Genomic DNA, 20,632 nt, shown 5'->3' on the forward strand with positions numbered 1-20,632 from the left:
TGGCTAAGTGCACAAAGGTATTTACATCCCACACAGGCCAGAACACTGGGATTCCAGTGCAGAAGGCAACGGACAGAGGGTGTAGAAAATCAAGCAAAAGAAGTCACCTCTGCTCTCACCCCTCTGCTGAGTCAGGCCCCAGATAACCCATTCCATCAGGCTTCATCACCCACTTTCCTTAAGTTTCTATCTAAGAATTGAGAATTTAAACAATTCCCATCACAGCCAACTTAAGTTATGGGTAATAGAAACAAGTCTTTTTTACCACCTTCCATCAGAAATTCTTTTCAAGGGGCCTTATAAACACTGTCATTTTTTTAAGGCCTTAAATATCTGATCATTTACTTGAGACTACACAAAGCAGATCTTCGTTTCTGAGGTCTGCCTGCTTTCACAGGGAACTTGCTTCCTTCCCGTAGGCCTTCAGCCTGCAGGGCACCCTTGTCAAGACCACACAGAGCTCTTTTCTGAAGGCCGAAAGCCAGAAATGTTTGAAGAGGAAAAAAGCTCCTGAGAAGACGCAGTACCATGACCAAGCCTGCAGCTTGTTCCTAACCGAAGGAAACAGCCTGCGGAAGTGTGATCTCCCCAACTTGTTTTAAAATGGAAAACAAGCCCACATTCAGTCCAACGGACTGTGCCCGCTGTTGGGGGAAGAGCCATGCTGCTGGCAGGCTGTGGAGCTCAGGCAGTCTGGTCTACCTGAAACTCACCCACTGGGTCGCCTCCAAGAAAGTCTACCACCATCTATACTCACCCTCGCCCGGGGCGATGCAGATTTAGCGGGACAGAGCCAAAGAGGGGAATCACAAGTGGGAGCCTCTCCCTGATAAGCAGGTTTCTGATAAACTGGCCATCACTGAATAACCCATGTCTGCTTTTACAGAACAGAAGTCTGGCCAAGGATACACCTTAGCAGACAGACAGAATTTGAGAGCGTAAGTAGACTCAGCCAGATGAATAAAGAATATGTATTTATAATAAGGATCTTTTGAAAGTATGGGCTGAATAAGAACTATTTTAATGGTTCTATTTGTTATCTTTCAAACTCCTTAAATAAACTTGGCAAGCTTCTTTGAATAACAATATGAATAATAAAAGTATGAATTACCCCAAAGCCAAGCCAAGTCTTGGTCACGTTCCTCCCTTTCCCGTTACATTTCCCACAGAGCCCCAGACCAGGGCTCGCAGTGCCAGGTTGTAAATTATGCGTCTAGGTGGCTGACTCTGCTCCCCTTCCATCTCCCTGATGACTGGGTATTCTCAAAGGCAGGACTGAGTCGTAATTCATCTCAGTACTTCTGAGGATACAGCACAGTGTCTGAATAAAACTTGTGAAATGAATAAGTGGATGTGTGAATGAATGAATGAACCATTGAGGAACACATTAGCAGATTTTTGAGTCATGTGCCGTTTGCTTATCAGAAATTCCCACGCAAGTACAGCACAGGGAAACATATACAAGAGCTCATGGCAGCTCACGGCGAAAAAGAATGCGACAATGAATATATGTATGTTCATGTATAACTGAAAAATTGTGCTCTACACTGGAAATTGACACAATATCGTAAACTGACTATAACTCAATAAAATAAAACTAAAAAAAGAAAAGAAAAGAAAAGAAGAAAAGAAAAAAGAAATTCCCACACATGACAAAGAGGGACACAAACTGAGACTTGGTTTTCCAACAGGGAAAAAGAATCTCGGCTGTAGCCAGGCACCACCACTCTTGCCTTATTTTTATGTAAAACTATTTTTATATAAAAACTTACCTTATATAAAACAGCTCTATATAAATATGTGAATGTATGGCAAGCTAGAAAAACAACATCTTCGGCGGCGGGCGGGGGGGGGCTCCGATGGAAAGAGCCCTATCTGCCAGAAACATAATGAGATGTTTAGGATATGTGTAATTTTAATGTCTCTTACAAAATTTAACATTTTCTAGGGGCCATTAAAAATATCAAAAGAGAAATTCATTTTTGTAAAATATTTTAAAACTCAATATACCCAAAACATCATTTCAATGGAATCAATGATATAAGAAATTAAAATATCTCCATAATTTTTTTACATCTATACTATCTTTGAAATCTAACATATATTTTACACTTACAGCACATCCTGAATCAAACTGGCTGCATTTCAAGGACTCAATAGCCACATGGGGCTAGTGGCTACCAGATAGGACAGCCAACAGCTGGAAACATATTTTGCGCTCATCTGCAGCAACTCCCCTTTGTATAGGTTTCTGGTGTCATTAATTTCCTCCTCTCATCCCACGACTCTTAGTCATTTATCCTGACACTATGAGAGTGGTTAGAAATGTGTCATTTTGCTCATGTCACCTGAAATTTTTTGGCAAGTGTGTAAGGCACAAATTTGAAACGGAAAAAACAAACAAAACTAAACTAAAAACAAACAAAACAAAAAAACAAAAAACCCAAAGCAGATTTTATCCCCATTTCATAGTTGCTGAAGAGTTGAAGTTCAGAGTCATGAGGTATCTACAGTCACAAGCCCAGTAAGTCTCAGGCCGTAACTAAAACATAGGTCTTGGGACACCTGTCTGGAGTGTCTCCACTTCCATCCCACCACCTCTCAGAAACCAGAATACTTCATAGCAGGGAAAGAGTTCAGTAACGAAGAAAAAGAATCCGTTGTTTCAGTAAGCTTCCCCAACTCCTACTCAAAAAGGCGGAACGGCTCGCTGGGGTGAGAAAGAGGTTAGCAAATTATTTCCCCAACTTGAAAGAGACACTTGGTTCTCTTCCAAAGGCAGGAGAACCTTTTAAAAATAAATCAATTCCTCATTTCAAGAACCACCAAGTAGAGCGTGTGTACCAGATCAAATGCCACGTCTGAGAAAATGTCACCATCAAAGCCAAACGCAGCAACCCAACTCCCCACACAGGATAAAATCTTATCGGAATTCACAAAAAACAGCTGTACTTCCCTCTGTTTTCCATGAGTCTAACCTTATGTACTATTCCTTGGTTAAGTAAATATACAAAGTATTTACTCCAAAGGCCAGAAAACTAGATTCTTTTTCTTTTCTTTTCTTAAATTCTTCATTTGGCTCTTCTCTTTCCAGTTCTTACCTCTAACAGACCTTACTCTTACTGAGCGGACCGAGTCATGTGAAAGTTCTAAACGCTGATAAGCTCTCTTTCTCTTCCTCCCTTTCTCTCCCCTCCATCCCCGGCTCTCTCACGACCCCTCCCTGCTTTCTCCTTTTGAATCTCCATTGCTTTCTACCAACATGACCGTGACCTCCATCTCACCCTGCCCACTCAGTAAGAAAGGAAGGAAAATAAGTCCAGAAAATGCATTTAGCACTGCAAGCTATCAGAAGATGTGACTTTTCTTCTTTAGTTCTTCTGATGATTTGTGGCATTGGTGATAAATCTGAAACTATTTTGTTTACTGAAGGAGAGAGCAAAAGAGTAAACATGTTGGTATTCTTGGGAACCAGAGCTGTCACTACGGGAGAAGGGGGACCAATACCAACAAAGGGGAGGTGGGGGAAAATGTGGTGCTGGACTGAGAGACTAAGGATGAACATGTCTGAATGTCCTTGTACGTGTGTGTATATGAGCCCGTGCGTGTAGATGTATCGGGTATGTGCGTACATAGACGTATGTGTGAGTGTATGTTCATGTTTTTCTGGCTCTGTCCGCTAATGAGTGAGAAGTGTGTAACAGCCAAGCAGTAAGAAGCTCGCCTCGCATCCTGACCTTGGTTTCTGTAAGTTGAACCCGGCCTTGGAGAAACGGCTGTCCAAGACTGGGGCGGGGAAGTAAACATAAGCCTGAAACATCTCGTTCTAGGAAGAGTGAGGAATACTCAAATGAGGGACAGACGTAGCTTGAAGGGGGTCCTGGTGGCCAATTTCCAGCATCAAAAAGAATAATTATGATAATATATCAAAATTAAGGGGAGTAAATGAGAATCTAATGATGGGTTTTTGGCAGTAAAATATACGTAACAGAAAATAGTGTACAGTTCAGTGGCATTAAGTACATTCACACCATTGTGCAACCATCACCGTCACCCACCTCCAGGACTTTTTCATCTCTGTAGACCAAAACTCTGTACCTATTAAACAATAATGCCTCATTCCTAACTTCCCCCACCCCCAGCAAGTACCGTTTGATTTTCTGTATCTATGAACCTGACTTCCAGATATCTCATTTACGGGGAATCACACAATATTTGACTTTTTGTGCCAGTTTGTTTTACTCAGTATAATGTCTTCAAGGTTCATCTATGTTGTAGCTTGTGTCCGAACTCCATTCCTTTTTAAGGTTGCCTAATATTCCATTATATGTATATATCAGATTTTGTTCATCCACTCATCTGTGGATGGACATGCATGTTGCTCCGCCTTTTGGCTATTGTGAAAAATGCTGCCATTAGCCTGGGTGTACAAGGATGCAAGTCCCTGCTTCCAGTTCTTTTGGGTACAGACCCACAAGTGGAAGTGCTGGCTCATATGATAATTCTGTTTAAATTTTTGAAGCTTAATGAATTTTTAAAAAGAGGGGAAAGGAATACTTTCTCTACAGAAAATTACCAGTTAATAAATGTAAGAAATATGGCCATTAAAAAAAAATCATCATTTTGCACCCAACTACGTGGATGCTAATGGGTGGAGAACAGGCAAATGTCACCCTTCAGCTTATTTATTAATTTCAAAGGGAGAAGTCCCTTTACAACAGCGAGATCGGACAGGAACCACGCTATTCAAGTGCTCAAAAGTTAGCATCAACACTAGCAGGACAAACTGGCATTGAGTGGCTCTTAAAATGCCCTATGAGGAGGACACATCACCACATACATTCTTTATTTTCTAATAAGTTATTGAGATACAATTAACATACCATTCGCATACCATTTACAACTTAAAGTGCACAATTCATTTTGTTTTTTTTAGTATATTCACAGAACTGTGCAACTGTCACTATAATTTTTAGAATATTTTAATCACCCCCAAAAGAAACCATGTGCCCATTAGCAGTCACTCTCCATTTCCCACAATTCCTCCAGCCCTGGACAACCACCAACCTCCTCTCTCTTCACTGATCGGCCTACTCTGGAAATTTCATATGAATGGAATCCTATAACATTTGGCCTTTTGTGACTGGCTCCTTGCATTTAGCATAATTGTTTTCACTCATGTTGTAGCATGTATCAATACTTCATTCCTTTTTATTTCCACATAATATTCCATTATCTAGATATGCCACATTTCATTAACCCATTCATTTGTGTTGAACATTTGTGTTGTCTCCCTTTTTTTCCTATTATGAATAATGCTGTTATGAGCATGTATTTACAGGTTTTTGTGTGGACGTATGTTTTCAGCTCTCCTGGGTGTACACCTAAGGAGGAATTGTCAGGTCACACGGAACTGTTTTAACCTTTGGAGGAGCTAGCTGCTTGACTCCTCTCCAAAGCGGCTGCACCATCTCACACTCCTCCCCGCAGTGTATGAGGGTTCCTCTCCGTTATTCTTGCCAAGATGTTTAACTCTAAGGAGAAAACTAAAAAACAAATAATCCTAATTGTAGGACATTCTATAAGACAACCGGCCTAGATCCTTTAAAATGCCAGCATCACCAGAGACAAAAGTTAAAAGGTAGGGGGATGTCATTTAAAGGAGAGTAAGGATGACTGCCAAATGTAATGTTTGATTCCTTCCTGGATTAAAAAAGAGAAGCTCTAGAGGACATATTGGAAACACACGGAGATGCTGAATATGTATTTTATATTGTATAATATTAAAGCTATGGAGTGAACTTCCCTGGACATGCTAATGGTAGCGTGGTGATGGAGGAGAACGCGCCAGTCCTGAGCAGACACTGGTTCAAGTATTTAAGGGTGATGTCAGGATGCCTACAGCTGATGTTTACTTACACAAAGAAAAAGCAAGTTTGTGTGTGTGTGTGTGTGTGTGTGCACGTGTGCGTGCGTGTGTATGGACACCTGTGTGTAAAAACGGTAGAGTAAGAGGGAAGGAGGGAAAGTATCACAAAATATGAACAGCTGGCAGCAGGTATGTGAGCATTCACTGTGCTATTCTTTCAACTTTTCCCCTAGTTGTGAAATTCTTCTTTTAAAAAAATTGAGAGAGAAAGTTATTTGAAAACCACAGAGATAAAAAAAAAAATTCCCCAACCCTTATAAAGTATGAATTAAACAATAAAGACAGTACTTTTCAGACGTCTCCTCAGTTTATCATCTTAACTACGGACAAGCTGGAGTGTAAAACCTCAGAACCTCACTCTGAGACTCACGTTTAGATCGCTGCCAGATTAATGTGAAGCAGAACCCCACCGAGATGCCTCCCGCCCTCCTCACTTGCCTGGAGCACGTCGCTTCATCTCTGTGGACTTCGGTCACCTAAACCACAGCGGAAAGGTCTGGGCCGACCTAGAGGGCGCTGGAGGCTCCTCTGGGGCTCGGAAGTTCTGTGACTCTGTAATCATCCTTCTTCAGCCGGATTCGGGGTGAGGCTACCTTTGAATATATTCCCATCAGGTCGACACTTCAGGGCTTTTACTTCACAGAACTTTAGATGGAATAAGCACGTTATTTCGATACTAACCAAGAATGTTTAATCACATTTAAAGAGATGAGTTGGAACACAGTAAGAACATCCTTCGGTCCTTACAGCAAAGCACACCGCTCTCAGGTGCTGCACACTGAGGCTCGGTTCCCAGTCAGTGGCCTCTGGGCATCTCACCAAGGAGCAAGCCTCCGAGACCCAAGATGCCCCTGGGACGGCCAGGGGGACAGAGATGGAATGTTCCCTTTGGCCTTTTCTATGTCAGGCTCCTAGGAGTATAATTAAGAAGAGTTCCCAAAACAGACGTGTAGGAAATTAGGCTGAAAAGTGTCCACAGAAAGAAGAGGGAGAGAAATGAAGGGCCATCTTGTCTGGAGATGCCCTAGGATTCGAAGATTGCTTGTTAAGCGATGAAGCAGTAGAGGCTTTGGGGGGAAGGGGAGATGTTCTCAGAACCAGCCAAAGCCAGGAAGGGGCCAAACTGTCTCCATATTAGAGTTGCCCAGCGGAGTTGAATCTCAGGCCCCAAGATCACAGGGAACCAGGCATTTTCTTATCTCCAAAACAAAACAAAAAACAAAATGAAAAGTTTATTTTTTAAGGCAGGAGAGAACGGAGGTTAAGAGAATCTTCCTCAGCTGACCATAACCTTAGGAAACCCCAGAATGGCCTCACTTTGTTATTGTACCATTCTGTGATGGGTCCTCCGTTCCTCTAGAGTTCAGAAATTTAAAGATCAACCAGCCCAGTCCCCTGATTTTACAAACAAGGAAGCAGGTTTAGAGAGGGCCAGTAACTTGTCCAAGTTATCCAGCCAACTAGCCACGAAGGTACAATTTCAATCCCCGCTTTGCTCCCCAGAACAGACCTTACTCTTAGCCCCCGAGAGAGTGAGGCGAAGTGTTCATCAAGTTGCACAGAAAATAGAAGATGCACTCCTTAAGGGCCCCACGCGCCAGCTCCCGGAAGGTTCTGGGAATCAGGGACTGTCTTCCCTGAGACAGAGAACTTGGAGGCGTGGTAAGTGTGTGTGTGTCTTTTTGGGGAGATGGGAGAGATCATGTTCATAGCCCTCTTCTTTCTCCTCCTGTGTTTTTTTCCAACTGAATTAAACCGAGCTCAAGAGCAGGTCTGGAAGTCTGAACAGACGGCGGTGAAGCGAGTTAAAACACGCAGCCACGCTGGAGACACCACCCAGGCAGAACAGCAAAGCTAAAATGAGTCCCACATGCTCCACAATCAGAGTATGCTCTTCAGATTCTATTTGCTCTTTCTTGCCACTCCAGTACCGGTTCGAAGGTCACTGTTATGTTTTGATTGTTTCAATTTGCAAAATAAATTTGAAATCATCTCCGGTCTGTTGACTTCTCCCATCCAGGGAAATGAAAGGACATTTAAAAAAACATATTCTCCATGCAACTATTTCAAACCCACTTAACAGAAAAGCTCTCTAGTCCTTAAACTTCATCCAACAGATGTACTAATCCTGATATTTCTCTCTCTTTTTTTTAATTGCAGGACCCTTTGTGTAAATATTGGTAGAGATAACACTGACAGTTGTGTGAGCTGGTTGGATCCCAGTCAGAGAGAAAGGAATTAATCAGAGTGGCCGGGAAGAGAGATTTCGAGACAGAGAACTCTCTTTCTACAACATTTACTGCTTTGTAATCCCCGGTAAATGAGGACCCCGGACCTCCCACTGCATGTGGCCTGATGTTACCATAGAGAAGCTGGACGCATAGGGGTTATCAGCTCTCCTGGGGATGCAGGCAGCCTGACTTCAGCTCCCAGCTCTGACACACATCACCTGAGCAATCTTGACGTTATTTCATCTCCGTAAACCTCAGTTTCCCTCTCTCTGCAATGCTACAGACAGCACACACGCTGGACAACTGCTTAGGATAAAAGGATGTATCTTCAATAAAGCCTGGCACCGATTCACACCCATTTGAGCGCCCAGAGTACGTAGTGCCCGCCCGTGCTGTGTGTCCGTGCTGTGACACAGGGGGCACGCTTGCCTCTCTCCAAGCGAGGCACGTCAGCTGAGTGACACTCCTGGCCTCTGCCCCTCCCTCTTCTCCATGCTGGCAGAGGCCTGCCCTGTGGGTGAGGCCTGGGGTCTCTGTGAGCTAACGAGGACTTCACGGGTCCATCTACCTACCACCTTCTGGATGTGGTATTAGAAAGGCCAGCTGACTTAGTTATGAGCCACCTTCTCTACCCTTAGTTTTGCAATAGCAAACATGGCATCCCGGCCACTATATGCCTTACTTCTTTGTCTGATTTCTCAATTCCTTTAAAACTTCGTTGTTGAAGACGGTATTATTTATTAGGTTTCTCTTCTAGCTCATAAACAAGCCATTCTCCCTACAGCACCATTTATTGTTTGTTTGTTTGAGCCCTGTGGGATTCCAAAACAGCTGCCGGGTGTTTCAGCCTGAAAAGAGTCCTTGCCACCCACCCAGCTTTCAGAGCCGGAGACATTTGCAGTTCACCAAACACATCCCAAGGGCTGACTATGACCCATCCCGAGCTCCCTACAGTGGATTCTGAGGCCCATGACCATGCAACTCAGAAGCTGTACTCCCAATTGCCAAACATTTCTTTGGAAAAGAAAAACACGGTCATGCAGACTCTGTTCCTTTTTGCCCATTATCACAACCCCAAAGGTAAAGAGGCAAAAATATACTGTGTTAAGAACAACTCAATCATTCTCTAAGATTGTAGATTTTAGCCCTAGGAAAAAGCTCTCAGGCAGCTTTGGCATTATGGTATCTTCACATAAGGTTTTAATGTCACTTCGCTAACAATTATTGAGCCCAAAAGGATGAATCCCAATCTCAAAGTACTCCATGTCTGAAGTGGGAGAGATGCATAAATAATAAGAACGTTCTACGGTAATGTTACGGGAACACTGAGGACAGTGCCTCACCCCTGGGAGGACAAGGGAGGCAGGCTGTCAAAGAAAGTCTGCTACAGTATTGGACGACTTATTCAAGACGAATCAATGAAGTCAGCTATGTATGCGTGCAGAGGAAGCGGGCGTCAGGATGTTCCAACAGATGGAGAACGTGAACAAACAGAGGCATCGATGTGCTGCAAAACACAATCCAACAGGGAGAGCAGAGGACACTGGAGAGAGACAAGCTCAGAGACGAGTTCAGGACAGGCCAGAACGTGGTCCTAAGATCAGCTGCATGGGCTCATAAAAATCGGATTCATTTGCCCCAGAAATTGGTTCTTCAGTGGACAGGCTTTTGGCAGCACTGGAGCTACAAACGTGTGTAAAAGCAGACATGTCCTTAGCCTTCGTGGAGCTTCCATTCCAGTGGAGGCCAAGAAAGACTTGGCCAGACAAAGAGAGGCGGGAAGGGCAGAGAGGAGAGCATGTGCAAAGCCCTGGACTTGAAGGGACATCGGGAGTCCTGGGGCTGAGGGAGGGGAGCTCGCTGTGTTTGCAGCTGAAGGAGCAAGCAGTAGAGATGCTGATGCCAGCAGCCAGGATGCTTGTAAAAGGGGAAAAAAGCCTGTTCAGTCTGCATTATTGGGTGGGTTTGTTTTGTTTTTAATGCCCAAACTATGATGTAACAACTTGCAATTTCTGATACTGTCCGCCTGGAATGCAAAAGGCAGATTTTTTTTTTTTTTGGCACCACCTTTGTCTGAGGGCTGAAGGAAACAGACATGAACACAGCACTGCCTTTGAGGAGCTCAGCGTGAGCTGGGAGAGACAGTCACCTAAGGGCTTCACTCCACGGGAGAGAGCACTGCTCAGAGAGGCTCGTGGCCATGCCCTGGGAGGGCTGCAGACAGTCACTGAGGACCCGGGAGCCACAGGGAGACTTTCACTCGGGGGACCCTGCTTCAAGGGAAACAGACCACGTTAAATCCTTGAAGCCCTAGGATTCTAGACTAGTGGGCATTTTATCTTTTGGGCCCAGCGTCTCATTCAGAGGGAGCTTTGAACTTGTACCATTCACTTAATCCATAAAACAAAGACGCAGCAAGTGCCTACACCACTGCTGTGGATTGAGTCCTCATCTCGAAGTTTCCTAGGTGGAAATGACTCTGAGGCATTATCAGCCATTCACATGAACCTCTGGTGGCAGAAACCCCACCCTCCTGGAAGCAGGGTAGCAAAACTCTCATAAGCGGGTTTCCGTAACAATGAAATGGGGGGAGGGGTGGTTCAGGAAGGACATCAGGTCACATTTTTGCTAAGAGTAATAAGAGTCATCTCTGGCCAAAGTGAAGAAATAAAAACGAGCCACTCTAACTACAGTGACAATGACTTGTCCCCGGCAGATAGGCAAGCGGAGAGAATGATTCAAAAGGACATGCTCCTGGTTTCCCTGCAAGCAAAGCCCTGGGCTAGACGCAGACGTGGACAGTCAGAGCCATGACTGCCTGGTCCAGCCCGGACCTTTCTTTCTGAGTGAGGGAGTAAAGAAATCACCAGCAGGAGCATCGCCTAACTGTTTGGGAAGATTCTTCTCCAACCCTTTAACCTTGTCATTTAAAAAAAATGTTAAAGAAACCAAGCAATTTGAAAGACATTGCATGAATTCTGCCTCATCTCTCTGCCACTCTGACTGAAGATTTCTGTGAGGGACGTGCTTGTCCACCAATGCTTGTTCTCATGGTGGCATGTGAGAGGAGACGCAGGGATGCAGATGCCAGCATCTGCGGGAAGGAGGACCACTCATTCATTCATTCAATTCCTTCTTTTGAAAGTAGATAATAAAAACCTAAAATCTGGTATTACCCTCGGGAAGGGGGTGAGGACGCATCTGCAAACCACGCACATTCTGGAACATGGATTTCCTCTCTGCAAGTCTGGTATATGTGTCTTTCTGGTTCTTGTTCTGCTACTTTCTACTATATCTGAAGAAAACCTCCGGGATTAGGAAATAGAACAGCCTATGCTGATATACGAGACATAACATTATATGTGATGTAGTGTCTTATTAACTGGGAAGTTATAAGCTAAAGTCATAAAAAATAAAATTCTGGTGAAGAAAGTAACCTATTCAGGACACAGCAAAATATAATTTTTTGCTTCTGAAGGTAGGTTACTCATATATTTAAATTTTGTATTATCACTGGGAGCCAACGGAGCCCTCAATTAAGAAAAGAAATACAAACACTGAGAGCGTTGGTGATCTGCCCAAGGCAGCTGAGAAGGTAAGGGAGAGGCAGGGCAGCTGCCGTCTCATGCTAGCCCATCCAGAATGAACTTGACCTCAGAAAGAATGACTTTCTTGTTTGGAGTAATTACTAACATTGTTAGGGTTCTGCACATGGACTGATCCAGAGCATGATGATCATGATGATAATAATAAATGATGATAAAACCCCAAAGTGAAGCCTCCACACAGCCCAGCAGGGAAGACAATCCACATGAACACAAAGCAGAGGTACAATGGGGGAGGGAGGAGTTCGGGGCCTTGGGGAAAATCACCACTGTTGACCATGGACGTCTCCCACGAATGCCATCATTCAGCCACTTCTGTGCTCTCAGTATAGAAGGAAGGGAGAGAACAGAGGCACCTAAAATACAAAGCTATTCCTATCACCCTCAACCCTTTTGCAACTACTCCATCTTCACTATTTAAATGAAGACCAAATGTGTCTTTAAAAAGAGAGAGAGAATCTTGAAAACCAGTCATCTTTTTACTCTTACACACTCACACACAAGAGCAAATAATTTTCTAACTAGATTCTAAATGGTCAACTGAAACAAATGTCCCAGTATCTCTACTTCTAATTACAGATAAAAAGTGCTAAGGCACTTAAAAATCCTTAATTCAGGGAAAATACAGAGCAACAGTGACAATTTGAAAGCGATTTTACATTACTTTAGACCATACTTCATTAAACTTAACAGAGTTTGAGGTGTCAGAAACCAGGATGAAGAACATGAGATGCAATGTGTCAAAGCTCCCTAAAAACATCTGAGCTTTCATTGACAAAGAAGCATCAATGAAAAAACAGCCAACTGTTTTGGCTACTAATGAATATGGTTTTAACTCTGAAGATAGGTTTACTAGTAAATACACCCACTCACCCTCCCGTACACACTGTGCACACGTGCACACACACAAACCTTGAACAGTTTGTTTCTGTTGGATTAGTAACTGCATCCCATTTGAGCCCACACCTGGGGAAAAAAAGCTTTCAATAGAGAAAGAATGCTTTCTGGAATGTTTTGCCTATGATAACACTGCAGAGTTGATTAACCAGTTAATAAGAAAATCTACCTCTAAATTCAATAATACCAGATGAACACGTGATTCTCCTCGAAGGACTCTAAAACAAACGCTGGGATAATTTACCTCTTGGCACATGTTTGTGGCATTCATTCATCAGTGAAGTAACTAATCAGAAAAGGCAGGTCTGAGAAAAAGAGTACCACTGACACACTGTTACCTCTCTACCATCAGAAAATGAGAGTGCTGCTCAGCCCTGAAGAGAAAGCAAACTGTGAAAGACTTTAGACCTAATAAGAATTTTACCAGCATCAATGATTCTAGCTTTTGCTACGGAATTTTGAATTCTGAGGGTGTTTCACGTGTTCATCTTGTATTTTAAGATAGCAGCAAAGTTGGGTGCAATTTAAAAGACTCAAGGCAAATATTTCACATATGTCAGACGGATGGATAGATGTTCAAACAGAAGGATGGTCACACTAGTTCTTAGATTGTTTGTAACTTTGTGAGATTTTCCCTTTTCGCCAGATTTTCTCAAGCATTTCTTTGGATGTGGTCGGTTCATATCTATCCTCGAGGTAAGGGAAGAAATTAGTATTTCAATGGTCAAATCAATCTCATTACCCATCATTGGCCCCAAACCTTCCTCAGCTCCCAAGCCAGGCTTAATGGGTTGAGGGTGGTCAGATTTACTTCTGACTGTGATTAAGGAGAAAACCAATGCTTTCTTATTTTCCTCCTATTCTTTCCCATTTTCCGAGCTCTTACATCTCCAGCTCTGAAGCAACTTTCAAATGAAAGTCAACACTGATTCATCAGAGAACTATTGGGATAAATGGGAAAACTCCAGCCTAGGATTTTGGTGGAGACTTGGTCGTTGCGGTGACACTACCTAGAACTCCAGATTCTTAGTAAGGAGAAAAATGTGCCAGGCGATTTTTAGCATCCACTCGGACACAGGAATGCAGAGCCTGCGTTTACCGTGTGCCAGAGAACCATTAACCCTGGGCTACAGCCAAAGACTCGACACTGGCTTCCCTGTTCCCAGAGGCTCATGCAGAATCCGACTTCTCAAATTGGATGAGGAAGTGGGATGGAAAAATACAGTTAAACAAATGTTTGAAAAATTAGAAAATAAGAGGGTCTCAAAATACATAAGCCCTGAGAAACTCTTCTATAAAGAGCCACCTGAGTTGGCCACTCAACTGTGCCTGATTTCCTCACATGCGTCTTTAATAGACCCTTCTGGACCTGCAGCCTCTTGCTTTCTGAGGATGCAAAGTTAAGCTGGAGGAGTTATATAGACATTATCGAGGCTCTTTTTGGTGTTAGAAAATGTCTTCTGTGATTCTGCCCCATCAATGCCAGACTTTGTTGCTTAAATGCAAAGTTGGATACTTGATGTTTAAGTTTTATACCTAGTGAATCACCATCTCAATAAGTAAGAACGTCTGTTAATGATGAGTGAAAATATGTAACTACTCAATTTCTTCATGTAATATCTCTCATAAAATGAAATTGTAATGTGTTTTTATTATAAACCGTATCTATACCTTGGGCATGTTATCAGCATAACATCTTTCCCTGATCCTTTACTGAACAAAAAGAAATGGTAACTTTCTTGTAGCAACAGCAGGACAAAGAGAGTGAGAAGACCCAGGGACGTGACCTCCGGAGAATGAAACGTGGCTCCTTCTTCATCCTTGACTCCCACCCCATCCCTAGAAGCTCTCGGCACGATACTGTGCTGGGCCCCTGAGAGACTGAAAGGAAACAAACAGAATCTGCCATGAATTCAAAAACGTCACCTGGAGATGCTGCCAAAGTGACATCGCCTCATCTCCCCAAGGCCCCCCAGCACTGCTGAGCTGAACAAACACCCTCAGTGCTGGCCACTCAGTTTACCTGGGGATGGAGATTAATTAGGCCATTCCACGGAAGAGATCACCAGAAGCCCCCCTCTCCTCTATGGAAAGGTTGATAGGAAAGTAGAATCTGAACTGAACGCCTCCAGATAGTGTTCAGATACATACATCAGTGGTTCTCAACCTTGGCTGCCTAATCAGAATCACCTGGGAGGCTTCTAAAAGTCAATCCAGAAGCTTGGGCCGCATCCCAAGAATATTTAGCTCCGACTTTCTGGAGTGGTACCCTGGGCAGCAGAGAAGAGCCTTCCAGGAAATTCCAACAGCCCCCAAGACTGAGGACCATTGTTTCGCATGTGTCTGATACACCCAGCAGTCAGGAGAGCCTGGAGCTCCAAGGGACTGAAACCCAAGACACTGCAGGGAACCGACGACAAAGACATCTGTCTACCCAAATGAAAGACGTGCAGAACTTGAATCAAGACAGCAGACACCTGTACCCCAATGTTCATAGCAGCACTATTTACAATAGCCAAGACATGGAAACAGCCTCAATGTCCACTGACAGATGGCTGGATAAAGATGTGGTATATTTATACAATGGGATCAGGTACTTGGAGCAGAATGGCAGGGAAAATACTCCTCTTATGTTTAATGATTAACTCTCTTTTTTTAAGATGTTGTTTTTGTTTTTACGATGAGCCCTTACAATTAAATGTCTGTGAGTTACATGCAAATAGGATGCAGCCACAGTGCAGGGGTCTTGTTCTCTTTTCTAACAATCACTGAATATAGAGCTAAAAAGTTCCTGATATATCAGGCAAGGCTGTCCTTTGCCCTTGGGAAATTCTGTTTCTGAACTATCCAAGCAGATTCTGCAGAATGTTGAAGGGGTAAGATTTCCTTCACCACAGGACAGGCCTGGAATGAGAATTTCTTAATTAGGAAACACTACAAACAGTAAAAACTATGAAGCTTTTCGGTGAAATTATCACTAGTGAACATAAGTTATAAGTTAATTCTAACTTAGGAGTCATGACATTGAGCAAACGCCTTTGTAATATTTAGTCAAGTCATAAATTCTAATATGTGCTCATACGACACTCTTGAGAGACATTCATAAAAATTATGACTTATCAACAGGGTGAGCAAATACATATGAATCATTTCTTTTGAAAAAAAAAAAAAGGCCAGCAGCATATAAGGAAATAATCTTCAAGGCTGTATCTTAACTGAAAAAACATGGTTAAAAACCGAATGCTACAGTAAATTCCTGATCAATTTCCTTTCGTAAGCAGCCTGTCAAGTAAGAGGCAAAGATTTTCAGCCACCTAGCTGAGCAGTAATCTTGCTCACATTTAAAATAAAACCCTATAAAAGCACTCTTAATTCCCTTCTAGATACTTTAAAGAAAGCGTTTCCAGCTCCAAAAAAAAAAATCAAATAATGGAAATAAACATTCAGCGGTAAGAAGTGAGGGAATGATAGCACGACTGAAAAGAAAAGCTGATTAAGGCATGTTCATCCCTGTCTTAACTAATCCACTGTTTTAAATGAAGCAATACTTTGTAAAGAAAGCATATATCATGCGCCTTAAGTAATTACTTAAACTCCTAGAGCACTAATCATTTTATCATTCTATGACCTAAGAAGGGAACTTTGTTATAGTTTCACATTTGGAATCAGGACTAGCCCCCAGAGAAAAGTATTTGGAAAATAATAAATAAATGGATCCAAATGACCTAAACAAATAATAGAAGGCACAGTGAGTCCATTTTTGGTTTTCAAGCTTGCCCGAGTAATAACCTTCCATTTCTCCAGTGCCATTTAATCTGCAAAGAACTTCCTTTGGCTCACGTCGGTCGGCCTATGGAGTAGGCAGAGCATGCACTGTCTACGTTTAACAGATGAGGAGTGCAAGACCGGAGAGGTTACAAGGCTTCCACTAGGACTGAGTCAGCAAACTCCAGCCCATGCACTAAATCTGCTCTTGGCTGTTTGTTTTAACCATGAGGTTAAGAACAGCTTTCACATTTTGCAAATAGCCTTTATAAGTCAGCCTCACTCGCTGGTTTATGCACTGCCCAGGGCTACGTCTGCACAAACAATAGGCAGAAGAGTTGCAACAGAGACTACAGAGCCCTCAAAGCCAAAAATATTTACTCTCTGACCCTGGCTCGAGACCCCCAGGGGAGCCATCAGTAGAGCCCAGACTGAGGGGACCAACCCAGTGTTCTTTCCACTCATTCTGTTGCCTCTCCTTAAATCACTTCAACATGTGGTTCGTCCCTGGCATGTGTCTGAGAGATAAGAGGGAGTTTATGAAGCAGGAATGCAAGTACTTGAAGTAGAAAGAAGGCACTGAGAATGGAGCCAGAGACAGCAATGGGGGAGGAGACAGGTAGCACTGACTCATCTCCTAGCTTCACTGATCTGCGGAAGAAGAGGAATTCTGCTCCAGGATGGACCATATCCAGAGACTCACCCATCCCTGATTTGGAGGATTTAAATGATGAGATTGGGGGCCTTTTGGGTTGACATTTAGATTAGCTTTGAGACTTACAGTTAATGCTGGAATGGGTTAAGACTTTGGGGTATATAGGAATGGGGTGAATGTATTTTGTTTATGGGATGGACAATCTGTGGGGGCAGAGGGCAGACTGTGCTAGGTTGAATAGTACTCCCCTGAAATTCAAGCAAACCCCAAACCTTAGAAAGTAACTATTTGGAAATAGGGTCTTTGTAGATGTAATCAAGCTATGTGAGGTCACACTAGATTAGGATGGGCCCTACCCAGAGACTGGTGTCCTTATAAGAAGAGGGAGATTCAGACACAAGCAGAGAGGAGGATGCCATGTGAACACAGAGACACACACAGGAGGGAACTCTATATGAAGACAGAGTCAGTAATGGGTTCACGCATTTATAAGCCAAAGGACACTGAAGATTGCCAGCAACCACAAAAAGCCAGGAGAGCAGCATGGAACAGAGCCTCCCCGAGAGCCTCTAGTTGGAACCAGTCACCTTGATTTCAGACTTCCAGACTTCAGAACCGTGAAGGAATAAATCTGTTTCAAGCCACCCAGTTCAAGGTCCTGTGTTATGGCAGCTGCAAGGAAACCAACGCAGATTAGTGGGCAAGTGGACATGACCTTACGAAAAAGAATTAAGATCAAGAGGAAAGAAGAAAGTGGTGGAACATCCAACCCTATAAAACCTCTTTGTGTGAAATATAAACTCAGAGTACCTCTAGAAGACCTTGAGGGAAAACCAAACCAAAACAAACCCAGAGACCTTGATTACTAAATCTGATCAGGTTTACCAACACCCATTGCCAAGGTAAGCAGCACCGACTTCTATCTGAGCCTTTTCTTCTCAACAGGCCTATTTACAAAGCTACCCCTAAATTCCAAGCTTTCCCCAGCCACCCCATTATGACTGGGAAACAAAATGCCTCTTTACAAAGAAGGAAAATACATTAACTAAAATCACCACAAGGACGTTCCTGACATACCTCTTCTCTGAAATAATCTTAAATTTCCACAGATGGCCTTATTTTTAAAATAACTTGCACGGGGTTTTTCTTTTCTTTTTTTTTTTTTTTAATGCACACATTCAAAAAGGTATAATGCGTGTATTCAAAACCAACGTGTATAGGAATCATCAGAATCACTTCCAGAATCTCCGGAAGGCTCAGTATGGACCCCGCATGTGACCTGGCAACAGACAGAGTAAAAGCTAACTCCCACCACGGCCCCCGCACGTGCACACACATACACACACTTTTCAGCCTGACACTGTTCAAGGTTGAAGCTATAGCCAAGACACACCCCTTCATTTCCTCAAGACTGCAAGGAGATGGTGGTAAAGACATGAGGTTGCAGTCACGCCATAAAGATACATCTAAAATTCGGTGCAAGCTGTGTTCTCCTATGTAGCCCAGCCACTGAGTAAGACAAGCATTAGATCCATTGCTACGAAACTCTTTGTATATATCACATGTCTAAAATATACTTGAAAACAGGTGTCACAAGTTCATGATGTCCCTGAGGTCCACACGTAAGCCTTTAAGCAATTCTGGCGTTTTAGCAGCTAAATTCTTTTTTTAATTTTTTTAAATGTTTTTCAAATTGAAGTATAGTTGATTTCAATGTGTGTTAGTTCCTGGTGTACAGCATGGTGATTCAGTTATATATATATATATATGTATGTATGTATTCTTTTTCATTATAGGTTATTGCAAGATATTGAATATAGTTCCCTCTGCTGTATAGTAGGACCTAGTTGTTTATCTGTTTTATATACAGTAGTTTGTATCTGCAAGTCTCAAACTCCTAATTTATCTCTTCCCCTCTTTCCCCTTTGGTAACCGTAAGTTTGTTTTTTATGTCTGTAAGTCTGTTTGTTTTGTAAATAAGTTCATTTGTATCACATTTTAGAGTCCACATATAAGTGGTATCATATTTGCCTTTCTGTGACTGACTTCACTTAGTAGAATCTCTAGATCCAAGCAGACTGAGCAGCTGAATTCTTTTTAATAGATCCACAAGAGGTTCATCTTAGAATTTTTCTCTTTAGCATCATGTCATGTTGTAACTTGGTATCAATTATTTTAAATAAACCCTGTTTGTCATCTAGATTCTTAATGAGCTCAGACACAACATTTCCCTATGGCTTTACATTCCAGTATACCATATAAAATGTTTTTTTGTCTCTTCCTCCCACCCTCCTGCCTCATTATTTTCCTACAGTCTTAAACACATGTGTATTTCAAATAACCCCAGGTGATAGGAAAGCCAGTGGCAGCTTGATACCCTTACTTTATCAGAGTCCATTGCCAGTTGGGACAAGAGCTTCACTCTTCATAAACCACCACTTAGCTCCTAAGAAGGGCTAGCTCCCAAAATAAACAAAACCTGCTGACTTCTTTGAGCAGTCTGCAGGGCATTTAGGAAAATACTTCCTAAGACTTAGAATTCTTAAAAAGTTGGCCATTGTAAACCCAAGGTCTCCATGGCGCTAAGAAAGTTAGAAATTAACCAGGTATCTTAGCCAAAAGAAAAGATGTGTCTGTGTGTCTTTCTTTTCTCAGCACCTGAAAAAAGCCACCGAAAGGACTACCCACACTTCTGAATCATGGCGCAATGGGAAGCAACACACTGCTTTTGTGCTAGAACTTCTGCAGAAATAAGACTGCAGGGCTGTTACTAAATTCACCACAATCCTCGGGAGGAACTCTGCCCCAAGCCTGAGCTCCAGAGCTGCTTTTGGCCGCTGACAGAAGCACCCAATAAATCTTTTAGTTCAGAGACACAGGCTGACCAGAAGAGGAGAGCCTGCATTCACCCACAGGTCCAACACCCTGAAGCTCCTTACCTCATTCTGCTCACACACATACTGGATCCGCAGGGTGTCCATGGCACGGATCATGGCTTGCATGGCGGTGAAAATGTTTTGGTAAACCAGCTTTGTGAACCCCTTTCTGTCTTCGTCGCTGTAACCAGACCCGTGGATAATCCTCATCTGCTTGATGAAGGTGCTTTTGCCACTTTCACCGGTTCCTAACAGGACAACACAAGTGAAAACCGTAGTCAGCGGTCTTTCAAAGGCGCACACTGAGAGAGGAAGGACCTCCAGGCACAGTTGGCCAATATTAGGAGTAGGAGGTGGATGGGCTGGACTTGGAAAGGGCCTGCTGAATGCTTACATAGTTTAAGCTGGAGAGTAATACCATCCTAAACCCCTGGGCAGAGGGGTCCTTACCCTGTGCTCTAGAAGGCCTTGAATATCACACGTATGTGCACACACGATTTATTGAGGACACACGAGTGTCCCTGTCTCTAGGAGCAATCCTAACCATCAGCTCTTGTGACTGACACTGTGTAGGCCCCAGGGAACCACCCACGCCCCGCATACCTTGCCCTAAGACCTGGAAACATGTGTCAACAACTAGCACGCTGTAGGGGTGCGAGAAAGAACCTTCTGCT

At 43.0% G+C, this 20,632-nt stretch overlaps 1 protein-coding gene across 1 annotated transcript in view; it reads right to left on the minus strand.

Moving 5' to 3' along the window:
• The window catches only part of GNA14 (G protein subunit alpha 14), a 148,121-nt gene that overhangs the window by 34,505 nt on the left and 92,984 nt on the right, over window positions 1-20,632 (minus strand). Inside the window, exon 2 of the mRNA XM_010952788.3 lies at window positions 20,022-20,206. Within this exon, the coding sequence (XP_010951090.1) occupies window positions 20,022-20,206 (185 nt within the window). The remainder of the gene's footprint in view (window positions 1-20,021; window positions 20,207-20,632) is intronic.

Source organism: Camelus bactrianus, chromosome 4 (assembly GCF_048773025.1).
Source record: "Camelus bactrianus isolate YW-2024 breed Bactrian camel chromosome 4, ASM4877302v1, whole genome shotgun sequence".
NCBI classification, from domain to species: Eukaryota; Metazoa; Chordata; class Mammalia; order Artiodactyla; family Camelidae; genus Camelus; species Camelus bactrianus.